General features: G+C 40.9%; 1 protein-coding gene across 3 annotated transcripts in view; it reads left to right on the top strand.

Annotated features, from left to right (window-relative positions):
- brip1 (BRCA1 interacting helicase 1) overlaps positions 1 to 26,212 on the top strand; it is a 44,360-nt gene that overhangs the window by 4,865 nt on the left and 13,283 nt on the right. For 2 of the 3 annotated variants that reach the window (XM_041940809.1, XM_041940808.1), the window contains exons 6-14: positions 485 to 622; positions 8,608 to 8,880; positions 11,423 to 11,644; positions 11,813 to 12,012; positions 12,097 to 12,229; positions 13,068 to 13,222; positions 13,337 to 13,514; positions 13,703 to 13,843; positions 15,045 to 15,206. In XM_041940809.1, coding sequence (XP_041796743.1) covers positions 485 to 622; positions 8,608 to 8,880; positions 11,423 to 11,644; positions 11,813 to 12,012; positions 12,097 to 12,229; positions 13,068 to 13,222; positions 13,337 to 13,514; positions 13,703 to 13,843; positions 15,045 to 15,206 — 1,602 coding nt within the window. The remainder of the gene's footprint in view (positions 1 to 484; positions 623 to 8,607; positions 8,881 to 11,422; positions 11,645 to 11,812; positions 12,013 to 12,096; positions 12,230 to 13,067; positions 13,223 to 13,336; positions 13,515 to 13,702; positions 13,844 to 15,044; positions 15,207 to 26,212) is intronic. The other variant, XM_041940810.1, reaches the window with a different exon arrangement.

Genomic DNA, 26,212 nt, shown 5'->3' with positions numbered 1-26,212 from the left:
TATCATAATTTTTCCAATTACCAAATTATAATTTTGGCTCCAACACTCTTATTAAACATCACTGCACTTAGACTAGAAATGAGTTCGTACAATTGTCCTAAATCTTTAGTCAAAGTGAGCCAGTATTTTCCTCTGTCTGTTTTTCAATAGATGTCCCATTCTGATTATCTCTTTCAGTTGCATATGCTGTAAAAAGTACATAATAAAAACCAATAATACCCCAAATTGAAAAGTAAAATACGTAATATAGATTTTGAATATAAATGCAAATTCACAATGTAAGGTTTCTTTTACATTGCTTACAAAATGCTTGTGTGTTTTTAATTCTTCACCCCGCTGTTATGAAAATGAAGCGACATTATTCTTCAAGTCAAAAAGATAATGTGCAAGCTGTCATGAAAAGTGTTTTTTTTTTTTAATCTGGCTGTTACTGGTTGAGTAATATGCAGCCTAGCGCAGTTATGTTTCTGTGTTTGTTCCTCAGAGCCGTAAACGTCAGCGTCTGGAGAAGGGAGTGATATTTATAGATGATGAACCTGAGCTGGAAAATGAGCCATCACTTCCTCAGAGTTGGATGAGAGAGCCAAACAGCCAGGCAGCTGGGTTGTCCTCATCATGCTGCGTGAGTACACTTACACCAGTAGTAGCATGGCTGGACTGATACATGGGGGCAATATTGTCCATGTTTAGAAAGGCATGTTTCACACAACACATTTGACATGTAGGAAAAACACATGTATAAATAGTAGAATGGACGATGGCTGAAGTCCATGTAGCTGCTTCATTTCAGAGTGTTGGTATTATGCATGCTGGCACACTGTCACACTGTCATGGCTCATAGAACAGAGCCTAGTGCAGCTGGAGAGGGACAGGATAGGGGAGAGAGTGGGGATGACATGCAGCAAAGGTAAGGACACAGCCTTACTACATGGAGCACACACTCTACCAGGTGAGCTCTCGGGGTGCCTTCGTCCCTGTTATTTAAAGGTGGCTCAGCTTTATCTCTTGTCTATTGAATAAGGCTTATTTGAAATGGGGCTTTACTGAATATAGTTTTGTCCCCCGTTGAAGCTTTTATTTAGGTTTTCAAATCAAGCTCCAGATGTCTGTCATCATATTTTATGACATCCTCCTCAATTTGAATGGAGTGATTCATCAGATGAAATGAATTCTTCTTATTTATATATATATATATATATATATATATATATATATATATATATATATATATATTAAATCAACTTTCTTTGGAGGGCCTCTTGCTGGAAATGGCACCTCAGAAAGTTGCCCTGTGAATCCCAGCTCTGAAAATAAAGTTATTGATAATCATTACTTCAACAGACCCCACTGTTATAATTGCTGCTTTCCAGTAGGGGCTGACAAAGACCACGTTTAGCCCATATTACTCTCCACCTAGTATGCTTACTCGGAGGTATCGTAGCTATAATTGTTGAGTTACAGAAACTTCAGGTTTTCCAGTTTTAGTGGGTTGATGTCTTTATTTGCGCTTTCTTGTCCCAGCATACAATGCATGACCTCTTAGTTATGTCATGACCAACATAGCTGCTTTGAAATTGGTCAGCTGGAACCTTAAAGGAGTTTACTGTGTTATTTAAAAAAGAAATGTTGACAAATCTAAAATCATTTGAAGTGGATGCGTCTTTTGTTCAAGAGACACATTTAAACAAAAAAGAATCCTTCAGGCTCACATGTGCCGGCAGAGGTGTCTTTATTTTATTAGCCAGACAGTCCAGTTTAATGAAGCAGACCTGATAACTTCAGATGGTCGTTATGTAACAGTGCATTGGCAGCTATTGGATACACCGGTTGTTATTTGCAGTATATATGCACCCAGCTTGGATAACCCAGAGTTCTTTCATCACCTGCCCCATGTTCTCTTGGAACTGGAAATAGTCTAAAAAAATAACGGGAGGTGATTTTAATCAAATCCTGGACCAGGATTTAGACAGACTGTTAAAGGTACTACAGAGAGTAGATCAGTTGCTGCCATTAGACAGTTGGCCTCTGATTTGGGTTGAAGAGACATTTAGAGGTTGATGCATCCTGACAGTGGAGAGTAGTCATTATTTTCTCCCCCTCACAATGTTTTCACTGGAATTATTTGATTATTTTCAGTCATTAGTGGATTTCTCTGTTAGCACCAATTCAGGTAACATAGCTATCTCTGATCATGCTAAAGTTTTTCTCTGTAAATTTTCACAAACCACCGAAAGCTGTAAATGCCATTTGAATGTATCCTGACAGAAAGGTCGAGGATTATCTCTTACGCTTCTTACAAGAAGCCAATGACAAACTCAAAATACTTGAAACTTCATACCCTCAAACTAAAGACAGGTCCACACTGAACAAGATAATTCGCCACTGGGTGGCGATATACTCCACTTAATCGACCAAGGCCTTACCGTTTTAAACATGTGTAGGCTTAAAATGACCAATTCACGTCAACAATTACCATTCTGTTAATTAACAGGCGTTTTAGTTTTAACAGGGAAAAAAAAAAAAAATATATATATATGTAATAAAATACAAAACTGCACATACAGTAAAATCCATATGCTCTGTGGAGAACAATTAGCAGGAATTCATATCAATTTCTTTCACACTCTAAAGCAACAGTAGGGGAGCATTAAATCTTTGTGTCATAAAGACATATTGATATTTCAGGCCCATTTCAGTCTGTTGTAAGTACTCGTCACTGGAAAGACAAATCCTACCATACGTTTGCAGTACGTTAAATAGCCAGTCACCTGATAAATTATAAAGCTGTAATAAATTATGAAATTGTGGAACATGAGTCTTGTCTTCTTGTTATAGTGTATTATAAATGCATGAATTGTGGAGGATACACAAAGTGTTGCAAGAAAAATTTAAAAGCACCACAGCAGCTTCCAAAATGATCATAAAATTAGATCAACTGACCTTCACTATAACTTTCACAAATTTAGGATTTATTTGTTTTTGATTAATCTGACAGTTGTTTTCTTGATTAACAGATTCATCTTTTTGTCTATAAAATGTCATAAAATATTGAAAAATGACCATTTTAATTTCCGACATGTCAAGGTGGCATCTTTACATTTCTGACTGAAACCATACATTTATTATCAAAATAGTTGCTGATTTATTTTCTGTGCAACCACTAATGAATTAAGACACTAGTTTCAGGTGTAGATTTATTCCAGTTACATATGGAGCTAATGAACTGACAACTGGGAGTATTTTGAAGGTACTCGTGGGGTAGCATCATGATGAAATTAACATTTTTGTCACTCTAACGTTGATTATTCGTTAGTCCAGATTGCTTTAAGATGAATCCTTTTCTGCTGAGAGTAGAAAGTTCATCATTTTGGTGAAGAACAAAAGAATCTTAAGTGAACCCATTGCTGCAGTCAGACACAACCAAACCAGGTGCATCAAGTGACACCGTGTTCTTCTATTTATCTATAATCCACGTTCCTCAGTTCTCTCCAGGTCCCAAAGACCAACAGGTTAGTCATAGTCATTAGACATGCTGAGCCATAGAATGCTGTTGCACAGCTCACAGGAAGGGTTGAACTCTCAAAACTGTCTTAACTTGCCACAGGTGTGTGGCTTGGATTTAGATCCGTGGATGGTGGGAGGTGGAAAAAGAGGAGGAGGGAAAGTGAAGTCAAAAAAGACGCGTCCATCTCTGGTTTCCCTGCAGCTACATGACCCGGGCTCTTTTGTCCCGAGAGCGCTGACTGACGGCCTGAATGGGGCCCTTTGAAGCAAGCTCCAGTTTTAATTAAGAGGGTTTGCCTCGCCTGGGCCGCTGATCTGTGAAAGCCACGGGGATAAATATTGAATGGGGTTCACCCGCTGGTTACTGCGCCCGAGGGATAAACAGGTGCTTTGGAGGGCAGATATTTGCCACTGCCCCTACCTGCACAGTGTGGTCATACTGGGAGGAGGAGGGGGTGTTCGGTGTCATGTCTTCCGAGGTATTGGCTGTTGAAGCCCACCCTTATTGGAATGAATTCCAAGCCCTCGAAAGCTGTGGAATGAGGAGCAAATTGGCGACCAGTGAGAGGCGCCAGTGATACCTAAGTGATCCACTGCTTGCGGCCCCTCAGTGCCCTCTGACTGGCCCCCTGGAGTGTGAGATTTCCATCTCTCAGGTGTTGGCAGGGAGTATAGCAACAGAAGCCTACCTGTGAATATTCGGAGGTGTTCAGTAACACCGCTGACCTCTGTTCTGTCAATTCAAGAAAGCTTTAGCTGCTGCATACACTTACACCTCGATGGTGTACGTGTACTAAGAAAAGTTATTATACTCATACTAAGTAAACTTAATATACATTAGCAAACTTAATAAAAGTGAAGAAACCGTAAACCTAGAATGAAGAAACTTAGTATAGCTGTTCTGTGCAGTTTACCTGTAAATGCTGAGCCAATGAGAAAGCAGTTCCCTCGTGTTACATGTTGTTTGACAAACAAAGTGAGGGCATTCTCATTGCTAGCGGCACCCAAGGAGCAACACCAGTGGAATTGTTCTGTGCTGAAAGAACCAGTATGTTCTTGTTGTGAGCAGAGCTGGCGTCCCATTTGCCCCTTTTGCCAGTTATCTGCATTCCTTTCTAGGGGGTGTCTGCTCTGGGCTGTGGGGCCAGGCCTGAAACCTTGTTGTCCTGGCATCTCGGTAGGCAGGCGCGTAAAAGGATACTCTTGTGTCAGCTGTTTCCTGCTGCAGCATTTGACAAGGGCTTCTATTCATCAGGAAGCCCTTCTACACTGCCCCTACCCACCCCCCCTCCCCCCACCTGCCAATGAATAAGTAATTATTGGCCATCTTCGGGCAGGATATTTGGATGGCTCTATTTAATGTGGCAGCAGCAGGTAAGGTGATCGGGCTCAGGGCCCAGGCCGTGGAGCGTAACCGTTCCAGAGGAGAAAGGTAACTTGAACTGGTGTTGGGGCCCTGCAGCACCTCTGTTTATTTTTCACATGGGCTCAGGGCTCGTTATCCCTCTTAACTCTGAGAGACGACTCTCTAAGGGCTCCCTTTGGCCTACACTCCATCACACATTGTAATATTTGATGGGCAAACATGCTTGGAAAATCTGAGCTGCCGGGAAACTTGAGCTACTCGTTTGTCATCAGGAGTGCTACCTTCTGATCCCCATCATAAGGTGCGATGTGTCACAGCACATACCATTCATTCTTCCGTGGAATCATTCAGGTAGTTTGTTAAAGATTTAGATTCATATAACAAAACTATAGTAATCTCTGAGCCTGAAGTTAATACTCTGCAGTGGACAAGGCTGCATATGGGTGTTGACCTTTTGCCTTGATGCCATTAGCTGTTTAACAATTGAAAGTGTGACAATATCAACATAGATCTGTCTCAACACCCACCCAACAGTAAAAGCTTCCTTTTAGGGCCATATTTCAGGAAGTCACCAACCTATTGTTTCAACCAAAGACAATGATGAAGTGGGTAGTCTTCTCCATGGTATGATTGTAGTGGGGACTGATACAGAAGAGACAGAGCTCTGTTGTGATGTGATTCCAGGCCAGTCTTGTCCATTTGATCAATACCTGATATTTTATATTGCAATAAATCAGGCTACAGCTAAGTTTCTGGAAAATCAATTAACAAACTGTTAATTGCCCAGCCTTACTCTTTTGTTATCTTTAATTATGAGGCCATAAGATCATAATATACCTGTGCATAATCTAAAGCAACATGCACAGTGGCAACAACTGGAATGTACTGTAGATATACTGGTGCCCCCATAGCTCACCTGGTATAGAGCATGTATCAAGGCTGAGTCCTCACTCTCTGGGCATCGTGGCCGTTCAGTGGTTAGCGCTGACGCCTTACAGCTAGTTTCCCCTACCACCAAAACATGTATCTAGGTCAATTCTCCTGTCAGTGTCTTTGACCAAGTATGTATGTAATGTATGATTTCCATGATGTAGAAAACACGGATGGAATCGCAGAATTTGATAATTAAGATAGAAGCAACTGTAAAATGTGTAATATTGCGGAACTTGCCAAAATCCGAGTTTTCCACTACCATTATAAAAATTTTTGCCAAATGAAGACAAATAGACTATGCTGCTATGTTTCAGATATTCTGTTGGAAATAATGAAAAAGCTGTGCCCATTTCTGGTCAAACATTGTAAACAAGGAGGAGCGTTGCGTGAATGTGAGAGTAACTGCTGTCAGAGCCACTGAACTGGTGTGTTTGAGCTGCATGTGAAGGCTGTCCTGCAAAAGATCTGTTTGATAAAAATTAGTGCAATGTTTCAATTTCATTGATATTCTTTCCATTTTGAATATTTTCTCATGGAATTGTTGAAATTTTAGTCATCCATCAGTTGACACTTTTTCTGGTGGCAAAATGCTTCAATTGTCCAACACAGAACTGACACCCCCTGTGTGGTCTCCTCCTTTATTTATATAGCCCCAGATCACAAATCACAATTTGTCTCAAGGGGCTTTAAAACCAGGTGGTGCAAACTTGGTTAAATGTTTCAAGAGGTACCTTGTTGTTTGATATTATTGATGTTTGTACAAATTCATTTCGATTCTCAACATGAAAAACACTGAATCTGAAGCACTCATGTTTAGCTGTTTAACTCCTGACTTGTGTGTTTATGATCTTAAAGGTCTGTCTTCCACCTCAAAGATAAAAACTAGGGAAATACATTTTACAACACTCACATTTGTTTGCTGCTACGAGGAAAAGATAAAAGATAATTTTATCCTCATTTCATCCACGGCAAGCCCCTCTGCTCTGACTGTACACTCTAGCTCACTCTCAGTTCTTCAAGTGATTCACAGTCATTTATATTTGATTTAAATGTTCATAATTCAAGAGCTGGAATCTTAACCATTCCTAAATGAATACCCCTGTGACAAATGGGTACCATCTATACACTGGTTGCCGGGTGGGTACAGAGCCGTTTTTACAGTTTGGTTTTATTATTGGGTTTTAAGATTTATACAACAGTCAGCAAGGTCGGGCTCACGGCCCATTCCACTGGATTTACATGTACCTTTTTTTTATAAAGGAGCAGATCAGTTTAAACAGAGTTTTGTGGATTTTATGTCTTTGCATCCAAAGTGTGGTTTCTTTCTGCAAGAAGGCATCCATTACTGTCGTTTACACTAGAATACACTAGAATTCACCTTGATTGCTGTATTATTGATTTGTGTTGTTTTTCTGGACACATGAAAATGGAAATGAATGAATCCTAATTATGTGTTACTATATTGATCTTTTTGTAAATCACCTTTTTATATTAGTACAATGTAGATAAATGGAAAAATTACTCCTGCTACTACTGCTGATAATACTGATAATGATGCGTTTTAGATTACATTATCTTTATTGTATTATTATTATTATTATATTATATATATATTATATCTCCTATACTGTTTTTGCAAAGCCTGTGATTGGATAGTGTATGTAAACCACTGAATGGCTAAAGAGTACACCACTTAAAAGAGCTCAACACATAAGCAGGATCAGTTTCATAAGCGTTGCCAGCTACACTTCACCTGTGTGTGTGTGTGTGTGTGTGTGTGTGTGTGTGTGTGGGGGGGGGGGGGGGGTTCACCATGTCACTAGATGGCCAATTATGAAGCAGCTAGATTTTTTCAGCCACCACAAAGGTGGCCTATCATCTTTCAGACTCAAAAGGTCACCTGGTGCTGAGTGACAGGACACGTTCTGTTTGGATACAAATTCTTTGTGCTTCTCCGTGTGTTTCTCAATGGAGAGTACATGAAAGTCTGTCAGACAGTCTGTTGAGGCTGTGGATAATGAGCTGGAGCTGATGAGTCGGAGTTACATGTTGCATACCTCATGTGATAACATGTGATGGGTGCGTACGTGACACACAGTGATTGACTGAACATTCATTTGAAACTTTGATACAAATGAAATGAACAAACAATTAACTGTGGCTTTATAAATAAATAAGTGCCAAGATTGGTTAGGTCTCAAATTAGATGGCCAACCAACCTTACCATTAATTAAACAATGCACCGTTTGCACATATGTGTTGTTGCTGCCGTAGTGTGAAGAGCTACAGTGTTTATCAGATGCATGCCCATAGATTTAATGGCACAAGTGCAACAAGCACTAGAAAGTGGTAGTCTTGGGTGTACGGACTGTGTGTCATCTCCAAATTCATCTGCTATTTTGGATCATGCAAGAAGACTGTATGATAAGTGGATTATACACTATATCAGAAGATGTGTTGATTAATAAATACAGTCTCATCTGACCACATCACTGGTGTCATGCAGGATTTAATGAAATGAAAGTTTTCCTACAATAAAATAAAATGTTTTGATGCCAATTTAAATGCATTTACTAATTAAAGAGTATTATATTGAAATCATTTATAACATTTTTTGTTATTATTCCACATTTCCTGCACGTTTCCTAATTAAATTTGCCCTTGTTGACAAAATCACCATATTGCCAGCTTGCTGGTATTACGCCATTAAGAGAACAAGATGTGGGACCCAGCTGCAGTATGTATTGAGATATTGAAATCTGACAGCAGCGTATCTCAGTCTTTGTTTCTTTTTCTCTTTCCAGCCCCCTGAACCCTGCTCCCGCTGCCTGTGTGCTTCAGCCAAAGACACGGTGAAAGACAAAGACAAAGACGGAGAAAAGAAGATTCCAAAGATCTTCTTCGGCACTCGCACACACAAGCAGATAACTCAGATCGCCCATGAGCTGAAGCGTACTGTTTACTCCGGCGTGCCCATGACCATCTTATCCAGCAGGGATCACACCTGTGTCAACCCAGAGGTGGCGCCTCACTCTAACCGCAATGAACGCTGCAAGGACCTGCTGGAAGCCAAAGATGTGAGGACGAACACTGGCAAACACACAAACATTCACATTCAACTTATTTTTAACTTAACGTAATACTTCACCAGAAATCTGTCTTTTTGATATCAAGTAGTCTGTTCCTGTAAGCTTTGCAGGCGACTGACCCCTTGTTGAGAACAGCAGCTTGTATACATATGGGTCACAATGTGATGTTTTTGCTGTAATAAGTTCTATGTCTGTAAAGCTACACTGGTATTACTATGTGTCTTGGCCAGTGAGTGAGAAGACGTGCCAGTACAGACATATTAAGATATGTTTCAGGTAATTTGGAGTGCGTGTAAAATGTCCCACTCACTGCCTATTTTGGTCAGTTTTTTAAGGAGCAAAATTAAGGGTTTCTAATCAAAACTGTTTGTTAATTTGTTGATAGTATACTAGTATCTTCCTCAAAGATCCAGGTCAGGCTATACTGCTGACATGTGACTTTCATTCCATGAAGGGCATGGCCTGTATGTCTGACCTATTTTTCTGTACTCTTTTGCCTCAAAATGTTGTGGACCTTGACTTTTTGATCCCAAAAGATTTCTCTCCCTCACATACAAACTCACACCTACGCGTCATAATAGACCTTTGCTACAGAGTTTTTCATCCTGTAACACAAACCCACAGGTAGCTTGCACTACCAGACAAAACTCCATTAATGTAGCCTCAGAGCAGCAATTATGCTGCTACAATGTTCACAACTGGTTCAGCAGGTGCTTTTTGAAGTTGAGGTGTCTACTGTATGAAGCCAGTGACGTCGCCATTGGAGGTGTTTGCCTGCCTTGGTAATTGTCTCACTTTGTGATGTGAAATAGTTGACCCAGTCATTACCCCTCACTGGAGTCTTCATCACCTTGGGCTCTAGTCTAGTCAGCGTCAGGTAACCACGCTGTATAGATTCATACACAGAAACCCACATCATTCAGCCAGTGGTGTCTTCAGTCAAAACACCCGCCCTCCGTTTTAACTGTGCTGTAAGCTGTCGTGACTTCCCTAAATCCCCCCAACTCCCCGACCACAGAGCAGACAGGGTCCAGTGTCAGCTAAGTGTCCAAGCTTAGCACATCATAGATCATTTCACCCAGGGATTATCATTTTGTCCGGAGGTTACTGGTGTACAGTGTGACATTGTCACCTGAAGCTGTTAAATTCATAAGGAACAGGGTGGGGACATCTAAAGCAGACACCTCTTTTGACAGAGTAATTGGCCTTGGTACATGAGATGCTGCTTCTTTACGCATCTTCCCCATTCACTGTGTGAGTGTCACGTAAACCACTACAATAGCTGGAACACCTGATCACAGGCAGCCTCAGTAATACTGTGTCACCTCTGGTTAAACTGGAAACCAGAGAGAGCAAAATAAATTCAGCAGGGCAATTATCTGAGATTTAAAAAACTTCTAATGTCACTTATTTAACAATGTTTCAACTGGATTAGACAAATTAAAAGCAAGAACAAAGATTCTGTTCCATGTCAGTACTCTTTTCTGTACTTTTATTAGTTGATAGATTGTATTGTTTTTTCACATGTTTTCATACTATTTTAATACCAAAAATGACAACGTTTCTGTGTTTTCCCTCTTTTGCATTTTTGACAGAGTGGAAAAGACATTGAAATATCATTTAGACCATCATCACATCAAACCTGTCCTTGAAATGAACATCTATAGCTAGAGCTGCAATGACTAATCAATCAGGCAACTGACATTAATCCAGTTGATGTAGTTTCTCACACCTACATACTCCTCCCAACACACTAATGAATGCCATTGAACTTTTTCCCTTTTGTTTCCACTGTATTTTGCAAACCAGGTCGTGTCAGATATACTGTTTGTCCTTTGATATGACTATGGCAAACCAACTGTGTCATTTTTCTGGTCTGTTTGGTAGGTGAGTGAAGTAAGCACTTATGAGACAGGCAGCAATTGAAGAAGTGCCACTGATATTGTTTATTGTCTTTCACATTTACACTGAATCCGTGACACTTCTGGGTCCAGTTAGTGACCCAAAAAGGTGGCCAGCACCAGTTTCAGTTTGCTCCACTCTAATATTGTAATCTTTTTAAGTATGTTTTTCTCCTATACTGTTTATCTGTGTGTTGTTTCTCCATTTCTGCCAGCCACTTAGAAATCCTCTGGTCCATCTTTAGGCTTCTCACAGCTGACACCAGTTTACTCTGAATGGCATTCTTGAGGGCCTAGCCCTCTTGTTTTGTCCAGCAAGCGTTCTTCATTCCTCTGCTTTTTTAAAGTAGTATTTGCTCTTGAAGATACAGATGCAGCAGTAAAATGGGAGTTATTGCTGTTGCATTTGTTGTAGTTGTTTTTTTTTTTTTCGATTTGACAACCCCTCTGCTTACCAGTGATGATTGACAGTACTGCTATATGTCAAAGGGCTATATGTCAAACTATAACTATATATTATGCATCAAATGCTGATGACTTTGAGGGGTTGATTTCCAGTCCCTCATAAAGTGGCAGTTTTATGCCTTGGTTTAATTCTCTCTGTTTATCTGATCTATCTCTCATTACAGGGCAGGTCATGCCGCTACTACCATGGTGTCCAGAGGATGCGGGATCAGAACATACTACAGCAGGTCCATGGACTCAGTAAAGCCTGGGACATCGAGGACCTGGTCGCACTTGGCAAACGGCTCCGGTCCTGCTCCTACTACGCTGCCCGTGAACTTCTGCCGGAAGCCTCCATCGTCTTCTGCCCATATAACTACCTGCTGGACCCAATGATCAGAGAGAGTGTGAGTAGAGTTTGGAAGAGAATGTGGACAAATTTGGGAAAAATGGAATGGAGCAACTAAAAGAGTTAAGTTCTCAACAAAGAACCAGATCATATGTAGAGTTTAGTTCATTAATCACTCCCTCTCCTCCACTCTTTCTCTTTTGCTTCCAATCTCCATTTTCACCAGATGGATATCAATCTGGCAGGCCAGATCTTGGTGCTGGATGAGGCCCACAACATTGAGGACTGTGCAAGGGAAAGTGCCAGCTTCGCTTTAAAGCATGACAGTCTGCTGACATCCAGGGATGAGCTTGATGGCATGGTCAACAACAACATCAGACGAGCCAAACATGAGCCGCTCAGAAACTTCTGCTATAGCCTGATCAAGTTAGTGAGTCAATGACTTTGCTCATTCATGGTTCTCATATTTTTAGTCACATTTACTAAGGATGTCTTTTGTCAATGTTATAGCTGGATCCAAGAAAGCCAAAGCCTGATGTCTGAACGAGGATATGAGAGCGCTTCTAAAGTCTGGAGTGGGAAAGATATACTGCCCATCTTTGACAGCCTGGGCATCACTGTCGACACCTTTAACATTTTGAAGGTACACAAAATATCTTTCCTTTACTTGTAGACTTTTTCGTTTGGATAAGACTTCCAGACTGTTCAGGTTCATGCGAAACAAAATTACAGGTGTGAAACCTACCTTCAACCACGGTCAGGACCAAAGGGCTGAACCTTGGTCAAGAGGTGGCCTCAGTCATCTCACACTAGGAGAATGTGTTCTCCAAGTGTGAAAACATTTTTTTGATGGTTTGGCTTTCTTCAGAACTAGAAAATGAAAAAAACAATGCAACAAAACAAAATAATTCACCCAACTTTTCCCCTTTAGATTAGATTAAATTAGACTTTATTGATGTCACAATGGAGAAAGGTGCAAATAAGAACAATAGGAACAATACGATGCAAAATAAGAACAATAAGGGTGCTAATACGAACAATAGGTAGAACAAGGTGCAAATAAGCAACAAAGGAGCTAAAAAAAAAACAGCAAAAAAAAAAAAACAACTGTAAGAGTTTAAGTGACCTTTTCCCTGCAATAGTGGATCTGGATGTTTATAATCAGAGAAGAGCAAATAAGAACAAACGGAGCAAAAATATTACAACTGTAAAAATTTAAAGTGATGATCAAAATCACATCATGGATGGGAAGGGGGAAGAAAAAGCCGTTCATGCAAGTACAGTCTTCATTTTTCAGCACCACTGATGTGAAATCACCTCCAATATCGTCTCATTAGTTTATGGTCAAAGTAACAGGATCTGATATTTCTTGAAAAAATGTTTATTTATTGTCTTTCAGTGTTTGCTGTGTGTTCTTGTTTGGTTTTAGATGCCAACAGCACTGTTTTTTTCACATACGTCTTCCACTGTCTGTGTGACAGCAAAACTTGGCGGCAGTGTTGGAGAAAGAGGAGCGTGTTGGTATGGTTAATGGAAAAGAGGACATGGTGCAGGTCCCGACCATCAGCTCAGCTACCTCCTCTGTCCTCAAAAGCCTCTTCATGGTGCTGGACTTCCTCTACAGGGACAACTGCAGGTCAGAGACAAACCAAGCAAGTCTGCCAGACCAAAATCCTCAGTCATGCCAGTGTCTTGGATGAATATGCTACAGAACTGAATGATTGCTCAGTTGTTCTCTGTCTGTCTGTAGGTTTGCTGAAGACTACCGGGTAGCTCTGCAGAAGAGCTATGCTTGGACCAACCAGGTCCCACCTGATGTCCCTGATGCCCAGGGCTTTTTTGTTCGGCCGCGCCAAAGACAACGTCAGAGCGTCCGCGTCAAGACAGAAGTCTTGACACTGAGCTTCTGGTGCCTCAACCCCGCTGTGGTGAGAGGTTAGACGTGGCACAACCTGCCATGTAGGCCATGCTGATCTATTACTGAAGTCTATGAACTTGAATGTGTGATTTAGAGTCCTGCAGGCTCGACTGAGCTCTTCTATCTCCACTATGCCGTTGATGCCCCTTAATATTGGCGCCCTTGGAGGATCATTGCCTGTGTATCTGTATCTCCCAGGCTTTCTCTGACTTGAGCGGCTCGGTGCGCAGCATTGTGCTGACATCAGGAACCCTGTCACCCATGGGCTCCTTCTCCTCTGAACTTGGAGTGAAATTCTCCATCCAGCTGGAGGCCAACCATGTTATCAGCAAGTCCCAGGTCAGTAGGTTTGCCCATGTCACTCAGCCTCTGGGAACAAGCAACCTATGCATTGTTGCTGTTCTGATGAAGTTCATTAATGTACAAGGGAATATTTAGTGAGTGGCTTTACCCTTTAACCCTAACAATACTGTGGCTAGGTGCTGTGTCATACTGCTTGATTCCTTTATCTACAATCCCAATTAAATAATATAACTGATTTATGACTTGAATTTAAACCTCCCTCCAGGGACCTCAGGCCTCATCAAAATGCTTAAAACCCTCCTTTCACTTGGTGTAAAAATGCAATCTTTATTATGACGTGTTATCTGGATAATAAAAAATGCATGTTAATACAGCATGTAAATGCATTGTGGTTAGAATGGGATTGGATCTGCCAGACCTGGAGAGATCTGGAGATAGTCTGGCTCGCATTATTTTTGGATCTTAGGTAGGTGTAAACGCAATCCGTTCAACGTGCTGGCATCTGTAGGCTACACAATATTACATCTGTATAATACACACATATTTGTTCTTAACCAAAACAAACTGCTGTTCGGATGTAGAGAGCGAGTGAGTGAGAAGGCTGAGAGAGACGCACCTCAAATTACTGATGATACGTCTATTCTGTGTCATGAAAGTGAAAAAAAAGATTCAACAGAAGTGCATGAGAGCTTAAAGCAGCCTCGGTGGGAACTGAATGATATACAGTAAGAAATAACCGTGAGTGCGACACGTAGCACTCGTCTGTGCAGCTGATCTGCTGTTATCAAGACATATAATTAACTCGTCACAGAGTAACCTACACATTGGTACTACAACGCATGGGACAAACTGACAGAAGAAATGAATAACTTAATTCCATTTCATTTGCTGAATTTACTAGAGGGGACAAATAATTGAAACGTTTTCATGACAGCGTCTCACAACGTTTAGAAGGTTTTCCCAAAGTCAACAACTTGCAAACCTCCGTGATGTTTTTAAGGGAGTCTGGGACTGATCTGCTTAAATTACTTCATATTACTCAATGGAAGGTTTTGCTGAGGAGGACAGATATACAACAAGAACAGGTCTAAACATAATATATCTGGTGTAAATGAAGTATTAGTTTCCTGAAAGCTTTCCTGAAAAAATTTTTGGGCTGACATGATAATACACGTATATTGATTACGTGAAGTACAATGCTGATATGAACTTCAGATTTCTAATGCCTTCTCATCAGGTTTGGGTTGGCACTGTTGGTGCGGGACCCCAAGGCAGAAAACTCTGTGCCACCTTCCAACATGCTGAAACGTATGCCTTCCAGGACGAGGTGGGTGCGCTGCTGCTGCATGTCTGCCAGGTCGTGACCAAGGGTGTGCTCTGCTTTTTGCCTTCTTACAAGGTAAATATCCCACCAGAACATACTCTACTAAAGCAGGAGACATAGGCTATGAAATGACGGGTCTGAAGGAATAAGAGTTTGATGTGCCATGTACAATCCAACTTTAGCGTTTTTGTAGCTGTCATCATCTTTGATTTGATAATTCAATGCTACATTGATTTTTGAGACTGTTGTTTGGGCTGTTGATGTATTGAATTATCTTAAGTCTGAAAATTATTGTTTTCCCTTCCTCTGGAAACCACGTTGTACTCCTTGCTTGAAATCTACTATACAAGCTTTTTATGTCACAGCCCTGGTTCAGTGGGCAAGACAAAGAGCCATACCACTCAGGATTTAAAGTCATTAAAACAATATTTTATTAGAAGCTGAGATAGTAGTGAATTATTATTTTAGTTTGGCTGCACTACCAGCACCCAATGAAATCCTTTTAAAATTTTTCTGGATTCAATTCTATTTTTTTCCCTGATTCTGTGTTTTCAGTGTAATTTTTTCTGGCATTTTCCATGATATTGGCACATTTTCTTGTAAATATGTTTTTTTTTTTATTCTGCATGAGATTAATTTAAAGGGCAAATCTTCTGCTGCAGTCCCTGGGCAGATAGGTGTTTCACATTAAAATAAGCAAGAAAAGGCGGATGCCACACCAAAAAACATACAGGATGCAGAATAAACGATAAAAAGCCTAAAAAGCCATTATTAAACATTCTAAATAAGGTGGTAATGTGTTGGAGGGCAATAGCTGCATGGTATGAAAATAACAGGAGAGGCGGTTCTATTTTTCAGTTTTATTTACATTCAAAAAGATTAATTACATTGTCTTGAAGTAGTGGTGGGTTGTTTGCAGGTAGAGCACTTCCATATTTTACCACTGGAAGGAGCTAGAGACCATGAATTGTGAGTTGTGTCCAGTGCTTTTGTGGTTTTAAGGTATTTCTGTTCACGTATGCCATACAGAACAAGGGACAGTTTCCAAACCGTACACTGGACTCCAGCACACTGCGAAGACGCAGCTGTCAGCGGTGTCATGTGTTACAACAGATCACTACTAATCAATAGAGACACTTCTCAAGTGCTTGTTAAATACTGTCATCCTCACAGAACTGTATCCTCTTTCAGTTAATGAGGACACTTCTGAGTGCCCTCATGGACACTTTGTCCCCCTTTGTTTGTTATGCGTTTTTGTTCATGAATAATTAATGTCCACTATAGCTCAGTTGTCTCATTAGCTTCCAAAGGGTCAAGTGGATTTCATTTATCATTGTTTGTCCACATTGGACATGGCATCTTTGGTCAATTAGTAATTTTGGTCAATGAACCAAACCCAACTTGTTCCCAACTGTAACATCTTCCAGTAATTCATATGGAGAAGAGAAAGAATAGACATATATTTGAAAAATTGAATGTTATTTATGTGGCAGACATTGTTTTTTCCAATATTGTTAATTGTCTGGCAACTCCCTCAGATTCATCCTGCCACCTCCCAGTTTCAGTTATCTTTTTAATCACTGATGTTTCCAAACTATGATGTTCATTGGAATGACCAAGGCCGTAAGAGCAAAACATGAGCTTTAAGATAACTAGAACAGTTTTGAAGAAAGAAGCAGCGTGTGGAAGTGGTCAGTGGACAGCCATACTCTCCCACACACCAGCAAAACATGCTTTGTGTCTAAATGATGTTCACCTGATAGAAATACTGAAACATTTTGTTAGACTGGAATCATACTGCTAAATGTTGGCGCTGTGAAAACCTTGTTTTCTTTTCTCACGATTATCTATAAGGCACTTTGGACTTCTGAACTGCCCGTCCCACTTTTATGTTCTACACTCACTTGCTGTTTCAAGTGGAAATACGTTGTATCATGGAAGCCAGGCGTCACTGATCTACTGTGTTTTGCTGTTATGAGTCAGTGTCATGTTAAGAGGACACATCATTCTGTATTAAATCAGTGGACCTTCACATTTGCGATTTGCTCTTGGCAGATTTTGTTTTTGCCTTTGGCATATTTGCGTGGTTCCTGTTCGACTTGTATTTCAACGTGTCACATGCAGTGATCATTTGTTTGATTTCTCTGCAGTCCTTGTTTGCTTGCTATCCAATTGCATTCTCAAACAGCTGATGACGCCGCCATCCAAACTGTGAGGAAAAGCTAAGACTCCGGGCCTTGTTGTTTTCTCATTTTACCTTCCTTTTTGTCAGTCTGTGATGCTGGCTGAGGAGCGAGTATGAGCTGTGGGATGTTTTTTTATTATTGATAGCCGTGTAGGCGACTTCTATCTCTCTCTCTCTCTGTGCTGATGCATAAATATTTAATCTGTAGTCAGCTCTTAAAGATGAGGAGATGAGGAGATATGAAAGGCTGGGGTATTAATTGGAGCCCGTGGAGGCCTCGTTGGTGCCGCTGAGTCCCGTCTGCCCTGTGATGTGTGTGTTTGAGTGTGTGTGGATAGGTCATCTCCAGACATCCCTGTTCAGTGTGTCTAGGTGATGCTATCAGCCCCACATACACAGCAGGCTCAGTGCAGAGTCAAGAAGGTGGACCTTAAGGTTCTGTTTGCTGCCCTGACATACACACATAAACACACAAGGTCAGAAGTACGCTGCAAGATGAATCGACACTGTTTAAGTTCAGTTGTATTCACTTCTGAAGGCAGATAGAATGACTACATAAGTAGTAAGATTAGTAACAAAACTAGTGTAAATCAGTGCTGTCATTTTTGAGCTGCATCGATAAGCTAGCTTTTATTTGTATTTCTGGAACGGTAGTAGTCAAATGAGTGCAGAGAAAACTCAAGAGGATGTTGGACAGTAGCACACAGCTCAATACAAGTTTTTTTTTTTTTTTTTTTTTTAAGATACACGTGGACACACAAAGTATGCCTGTAATCATGGTCACACACACTTTCCCAGACAGCCTGCACCAGTGCTGTGGTTTTGTAGCACTTTACCCTCAACAGCCCCCCAGTTAATGCCCATTAAAACCACAGCAGGCCTTGCTGTCTGGTCCCAGCCGCCAAAGGAAGGGACCTGTTCTCCACTGGAGAGGGGGACTGATGGTTTATTTAGAAAAAAAAAAGCAAAACAAAAAAAAAACAGGGTTTTGCAGAGGTGAAAAGATGGCAGGGAATGCAAGATGCTTTTAAAGGAGATTGAGATAAGGGCCATTAGGTGATGTCGCCTCGCTGTCTGTGTGAAGACACACCCGGCGCTGGCGCCTGGGCTCTGCCGAGCGTGTGTCAAATCAAAGTCAAACCGGACTGCAGGGTGAGCACCCACCAGCACACACTGTCCTCAGCAGCCCAGGGGCATCTGAAGCACCAATCACACAGCTCCAGAAGTACTGCTATTTCAAAATGAGGCTGTTTCTGTCTGTGTTTGGGACCATATTAGATTCATGGGTCAATTTGCCCAGTGTAGCATACCCTCCCTGATTTTTTTTAGTGCTGAGGTGATGTTTTATATGAGCTTTTACAGTGGAAACTTCAGAGTTACTGGTGTTTGACTCAGAGTTTCAGACTTCAAGATCACAAGCCAGATCTTTGTTCCAATACAGTACACCAGTGTAGCAATTAATAGCTGCAAATGGCTTTGAAATACAATTAAACATAATGCAGAAATTTCAGAAATGGTATTAGAAAAAAGTAGGGCTGTTATGATTAATTTGTTGGTGACTAATCATTTAAACATTCTTACAAATAAGTGAAAAGTCCAAGATAATGTCTTTGAATTGCTTATTTTGTCTGAGCACCAGTTCTATTCCAAAACCCAAAGATACCCAGTTAGCAATGACATTAAACAGAGAAAAATGGCAAGTGTTCAAACTTGAGGTCAAGCAGTGACTCCTCGTTTGCCAGATAAATAACTTAAGTAATTAATCAATTTTCAAAATAGGTGGCAGTTGCTATCAGTTGCAGTTTTTAGGATCTGAAGTAGCTGACTTAATGCAGCGTTTGCTTATGCTCTGCTTATGTAATGCTGCAACTCAACAAAAAACATTTTGAAATGATAAGGCTGATAATTGTCAACAAATCCCAGGAAAAGACCAAAACCAACAATGAATTGATCTTTTGTTGGTCACAAGCCTGTTTTTATTCCTTTGTGCCATAGTGGTCCATTGTTATCCAAAAACGATTAAAAGCACATCATTGAGCCACACTGTTGCACTGGGTGACATGTTCATTCATTACCACGAGCACACACGCTGCATCTTATTTTGACTCAATCCCCGAACACCATCCAGCTGTCAGCTAATGTTTGTTCAACAAAGTACAGTACCCAGCTGTTTTAAGGAAATGACTTTGTCTTCCAAAAAACAGGGTAGGAAAGTATTTAGAAACTAACACTGTAACACTGTTTTATGTCTTTTCATCAGATTTCTTGACAATTAGAAAAAATAAGAATATCACCAGCCACATTCTTTGAGATTATTATAGGGTCTTTGTTGAAACATTTTTTTCCTAATATCTTTTTGCTATATTGTGCGTCCAATGCGAACATTACCATTATTTATTTTTAATTAATTTTATTGACATTGTGTTACATTTCATTTCTAACTTCACTGTATTTTTATACCCAGTATAGACAGTAGTGTATTTGTGATCATAAATAACATTGATCTGAAATCCTTCCATATATACTATTTACAACCAGTCAAATAGGTATGAGATATGAAAATGTCTCAAAAATGAATTTTATATTAATCTCAGGTTGATATTTATTTTTTTGAAAAGAAGTAAAGGAAATCCTATCAGTGACTGTCTTCTTCTCTGGGCAGCAGGCAGTGTTTTTGCAGCGTCCCGTTGTCACCACCAGCGTGGCGGGGATGTGTAGAGCAGCCGACAAGGGAAGAGTGGCAGGCCAGAGGTGGCAGGTGGCTTCTCGCCACCAGTCTTGGCGTGATGGTTGCTGTGATATTTTGGGGCTGAATAATTTACACCGCAACAACACGTCTCCCCTCGCCACTGCGAAATGTGGCTCCTGGCTGCATGTTTCATTAATGCTGTCGCCTCCAAACCCCCTCCATAATTCAGCAGGCACTGGAGGAGCTGTAATGTGTCGCCACACAGCTCAATGACACTAGGGACACGGGGAATGAGATAGAGAGAGGCCGGATGCAGAGGAGGTGAAAGATGGGGAGATAGTCAGGGGGTAAGAGAGGGGAAGTGTAAAAGTGCGAGAAACACTACAGTTCACTGCTTCTATCTAGTTGTTTCACCACCCTGTCCTAATTGGCAGAAGGACCTGGCCCACTTTACCATGTCACTGGCAGAAGCTGAGCATTGCACCTACTGTGCCTTGAGAGGGAAATAAATTATTCACACTTCATTGTGCCCTCTTACAGTATGTGCTAAATACTGCTCATTGTCATTCATGTATTCTGCTCATCATAACTTTGTGCCTCCTCAGATCTCTTGTTAAAGTCTAACAGTAGAAGGCAACAAATAACTACAACTGTCTTTTGAAGACAACTAGAATAATGGCTTATGCTTCAGAGATGTGTTGAAATCCTGCGAGTGTAACGTTCATTCATTTTAGTCAAGTAAAGGTAATAAAGCTTTGGTGCAATTTGCCTACAAAATAAAAGGGATTCAAACCCTGTATATACTGTAGGTACCTACACTGTAAACTGTAGGTATAGAAATGATACTTCCTCATTCATATTATATATTTTCAAAAATATAAATGTATATATGAATGTCATTTATAGTGCTGAACCTGTCTGGCATATACAAAGGTTACCATCCTTTTCTTTTATGGTGGTTATCAGGCCTTGCATAATTGCTACTTGCTATTTTCATATTTTTTAAGACTTTTGTCATGAAATTACGAAATTAAGAGGTGAAGAGTTGAGCATGTCGATTGGCATTTTGTAGCCCAGCCGAGTCTGCCAACTAAACACCAGCTCCTTGTCAGATGTTGTATCTAAATTATTCATGAAGGTGCTCATGTCTGTAATTTCTGTGTTGAGTGTCTAACACTCACATGGCTGAAAGCCTTTGCTGAAGGTGCTGAAGATCTGTTTGACTGCACAGTGAAATGCTCTACTTCACGCCTACATCCATGCAGTTTATCAGACCATTCTTGTGATCTACATGGTCCCCATCAGTTTGACTGGAGCAGTAGAAGTAACACCTGTCATGTAATGCAAACCACTAATCCTGCAAACATGCCACCTTCACCCAAATTCTACTTTTTAAGGATTTATGTATATTGTGGCCATGCTGTGTGGTAAGCCAGAGAGACTGGTGTTTCTAGTATCATTTGTACCCCTATCAGACAGACACAGTCACAGGGATTAATCCAGCTAGAGCCTGACTTGTCCCATTGGGATAAAGATGGTTCAAGATGACACATTTGTTTAATATTTTAAGTAAGATTACTTTTTTATGTTTGTCTTTTAAGTTTTGAAATAACAAAAAAGGAAAAGGGCCAGAAACACCCTCCATGATCAGTACTTAGTAATGACACCTTTGGAAATTATCACAGCTTGTAAATGTTGTATTTGTAGCCAGCTAATCCAGCAATCCAACGAGCAGTTCTCTTAGAAAACCTTTCAACTCCTCTGTTCCTGCTAACTGCCATTTCTTAATTACTGACAAACTGAGGAAACGGCTACCTGAAAACACCTTGCTGTCTTCTTTTAGCCTTCTCCTGCTTCCTGGGCATCAGTTATTTTAATTTTCTGAGTGCTAGGCAGCTGCTTAGAGGAGCTCATTACTGCTGATCTTTGGGACAAGGTTTGAGGAGTCACAGTGTTTGGAAAGCTTTGAAACTTTGCATCACCTGGCCCTTCCTGACAATGACCAAGAATGTTTTAGAAAAATAGTTGTGATTTAGGATTCCAAATCTGTGAATGCAAACAACACATGGATCCGATTGGTCAAAGAAGAATGCTGATATTCATGCAAATGACCTTCATGCAATGAACAGATTCTAATTCATATATACTTAACATAAAATCTATTCTTATTACTATCATCATCATTGACATTGACAACTTTGATAGGGAAAGCAACCAATAAAAAAGGACCCAAGGTGTGAAATAAAGGTCAACACCACAGCATTAGCAAACTCTTGTTTTCCCTACATAAATTATACAAGTCATTCTTGGGTTTGATCCTGACCTTTGACCCTTTGCTGTATTTTGTCCCCCCCTGTTTCTCCCCTTTTCCATGCCATCCCTTTCCTCTAAAAAGCCAAATAAATAAAGTAATTATACTTATTTAACTTAATTTTACTCTATATTTTTCCCCTGATCATCCACATACCCCCCTCCCAGTTTGAGAACCACTGTGTCAAGCCAAAGAACAATGATGTAGATGTATCATCAGATCTGGGGCTGTACCTCTTGTGTGTAGAGTGGGGCAGACCTGCCATTTGAATACCACATCATGTTGACTTGGATCATGTCATGGGGATGCTGTTGTACAAACCCAGTAAATCTAAACGTGCAGTCAGGGTGAACTGGGAATGTCTTGTTGAGGTCACTGTCAGCAAGTCCTCCAACTCCTCTTGCTTGCATCCAAGACAGAGAGTTGAGGAGACTGACATCCAAAGTGGATATCACATTTACAAGACTACTGGGTCCCCAAGATGCCCGCCTTTTGAATAATCTACTAGTAATCATACATTACTGGAAAATTATGTCTGGTATATAATATTCGCAAATATTCTTTGGTCTTTTTTTTTTTTTAGCCCAAATTGTTAATTTTCTTTTATTTTTCCAAAATACATCTTCAGATGCACTCAGACACGTCATCAGTGATGTATCCTGGGGTCATTGGGTGTTTCAGGTCCCTTTGGCATGCCTTAGGCCTCTCTCCAGCCTTAATGAAAGAGATGAATCGCTGTGCTGGTTTCCGCCGTTTAGAACAGGCAATCGCAGAGGTGATGGTTTCAGCTATGGTCTCCAGCACCTGGTCATGCCTCCAACGATAGTGACCATCTCCCACAGCTTTTGGGCAGCAGCTGCGAATGTGCTCTAGTGTCCCATCCTGATAAAACAGCGTGCAAGCGGGAGTCTCAATTTTGCCCCAGCAGAAGAGGTTTGATGGAGTTGGAAGCACGTCGTAGACTGACTGGACAAGGAACCTGATACGTGGGGTTCTGCTCACCATAACTCAAACCAAGATGTCCTGTGGTCCATTACCTGGTCCCATTGTGTCCAAGCTCCTTGTTGATGCATTCCTCCACACTTGCTCTCACTCCTTGCTGTACCAAGTGGCATCTGGCTCGACCCCTGTTGCTGGCTTGGTTACAGCTAGTTGTTGGATTGCTGTCTTACCTGGCCTGTCCAGAAGCCACCTGGCCCACAAGCATCTTGTGTGGAAGCCGGGGCTCCACCACAACTTGGGAATTCCACTTCCTTCCTGTCCTGACCTCATTACCAGCACCAGATACTCTGGGGTCCCTGGACTCTTTATACTGCAGCACTTCTCTTGTCCAGGTTACCATGAATTCCTCTGTCACACTGCTAAATAGAAGTGTGCGCTTGTTCTTCCACCCGTACGGAGCTGTGCTGCTTAGGCTCTTTGGAAGCCCCAGCCACCTGCGTAGGTAATGGCTGATCTTTGGCTCGAAGCCCTCATCTGTTGACATTGGGACGTTGTACACTAGTAAGGGCCACATGATCCGTGGGAGAATTCCATGCTGCTAACTCCACGCCTTCCACTTTCCTGGAAGGCTAGGCCTGTCTGCTGCAGCCAGATGGTTCTTCAGTTCTTGAATCCAGACACCTTCAGTGTTTCTCCACTGCTGAGAGACCCTCCCTCTCCTCCATATCACTGTCAGGATCTTCCACAACCGTCGCAGAAGAGTTTCCATGATGACTGCGTTTATAGTTTATTTATGGTATGGTCCTGACCGGAAGTCACCTTAGATTTAATTGGCATTTTCAGTTGTTTAATGGTTAAAATACCTTTTCTGCCAATGATAAAAAATACCAAATAAATGTATTTGTAGTACTGTCAGATTAAGTTTTGCAGATATAATTATGTTGTCTGAAAGACACAATCCTTGATTCTTTCTTCACTGAACCTGTCACATAACTCTCGTCAGTGAGAGCATTTTTCTTCGGTACTCTTTGCCTTGTGGAATCAGCTCCTTTCCAAGTGCAGCCTGGCAGATAATGGCTGTTTTGTTTAGTGGTAGATCTGCCTCAAGTACATAACATGAATTATTCATCTCCTGCCCAAGATTGCACTGGAAAGCAATTGCAGGACAAACAGTTGCTGAGTTGAAGACGCACGTAAGGGGGGTCCTTGTCGATGTAACACTGCATATTTAGTGAATGTGCCATGTTTTATTGATGGAAGCGTCCTGGCCTCACTTGCTTTAGGAGGCACTAACCTGACAAAATCTTCCCCATGCTTCATTTCACCACTTTGAGGCAATCACACTGGCATGCAAGAAACTATCAACGCTCTCATGCTGTTTCTTTTCCCCGTCTGCCTTTGTTGTTTTCCTCTGTTCTGCACATAACCCACAGAGTAAATTTCTGTTGAGCTTTGTGCGGTGTTTGGAGGAATACTTGTGTTGGCTGTTCATGTAGGTAAACAGAATATGTGTACTGTTGGGGACAAGATGTCAGTGAATACCCCCCACCTTCCTTTCATCTGGTGGCCCCATCTACATCTGGCTCAGCTTTACAGGTTGGCAGTATTTGCCTTTTGAGAAGTTTTCTGCTGACTATAAGAAGAACTTCTACTTGACCCTGCTAACACATTTCCAATCCAGTGAAGCTGCTCTTTGATTGTGGAGCTATGCTTATTCAAGGATATAATCTGCACAGGACAGACATGAGTGGGGCCATGCTGGGATGAGGGCTTTTAGATCAATGTGCCTCCCATGAGAGCTGCTGACTTTCTGCACTAACAATAGCACAGGAACAGTGATTTTGTTACAGAAGTGGTTTAAACACATCAGCGTTCTGCCAAGTGCAAGTAAAGCAAAGAAATCTAAGCTGTTTCAAGACATGGGAGCAAACATAGGTAGCTGAATACTTCCTGTTCTTTGTTGGAAGCTTTTTATTTCAGAATCGGAAAGTGTCATAATGTGTTACAATTCCATGCCTTGCAGTTACTTACATACATATACATACAGTATATATAGTTATACAATGGTTGAAGATGTAGACATGTTACTAGATTGTGTTTGCCTTTGTTTCAACCCATTTTGGACCTAAGTTGATTCACAATATCCCAAATCATCAACCCATCATACCTGTTTTTTCAGTATACTCATATACTAAATCATGTCATAGTCTGATTAAAAGCATAGGTGATGTAATTTAGTAGTTACAAATTAAACTGATATATGTTTGTTTTGTTTATTGATGTATGTTTACTACTGAATACAGTCTGCAGCATATCTGCAGTTACTGTGCACTATTACTGCATTGCAGGTGAAACCCTCCTGTACGTCCTTTGCAATCATGTGGGTTTTTTACTTTGTGTGCTTAGTCTTCAACAATGGAACTTTATTAAAGAGGAGTATGAAAAGAAGGGCCTGACCATGTGAGGCTACACTAAAGTTTACCAGATTATCACTTGTCTACACAGGAGGCAGTTCAGCAGCATTTTAAGTCAGCCATCTCACATGCTTCTGTTCCTATTTTGATTAATCCAGCTGTCTACTAAGGCTGTGTAACGGCTCGCATTTCACTCAGTATAAGCACGACCAAGAGCTTATTAAGTCTATTATCTTATGTTTAACATGCTTAACTAGGATGATTGTACTATATTGGGCCCTGAGCGCTGCTAAAAATGGGTGACCTACACTCAATACTGACACTATCCTCCTCTGTGGATGCAGTGTAAAAGTCTACAGCCATCATAGCAGCTCTGTGAGGCTGTGCTAAACTAAAGTATCATACTAAAATATAGACAAACTTATATGAATATGTGTCACACCCTCAATGTGTGTACAGCTTTTCATGGCAGTCCATCCAGTGGTTCTTGAGATATTCAAGTTTAGACCAAAGTGGTCAATGTTAGCTGATGTTTGGCTG

The sequence above is a fragment of the Chelmon rostratus genome, chromosome 7 (genome assembly GCF_017976325.1).
Source record: "Chelmon rostratus isolate fCheRos1 chromosome 7, fCheRos1.pri, whole genome shotgun sequence".
Taxonomy (NCBI): domain Eukaryota; kingdom Metazoa; phylum Chordata; class Actinopteri; order Chaetodontiformes; family Chaetodontidae; genus Chelmon; species Chelmon rostratus.
This window is presented reverse-complemented; position numbering and strand designations above follow the sequence as displayed.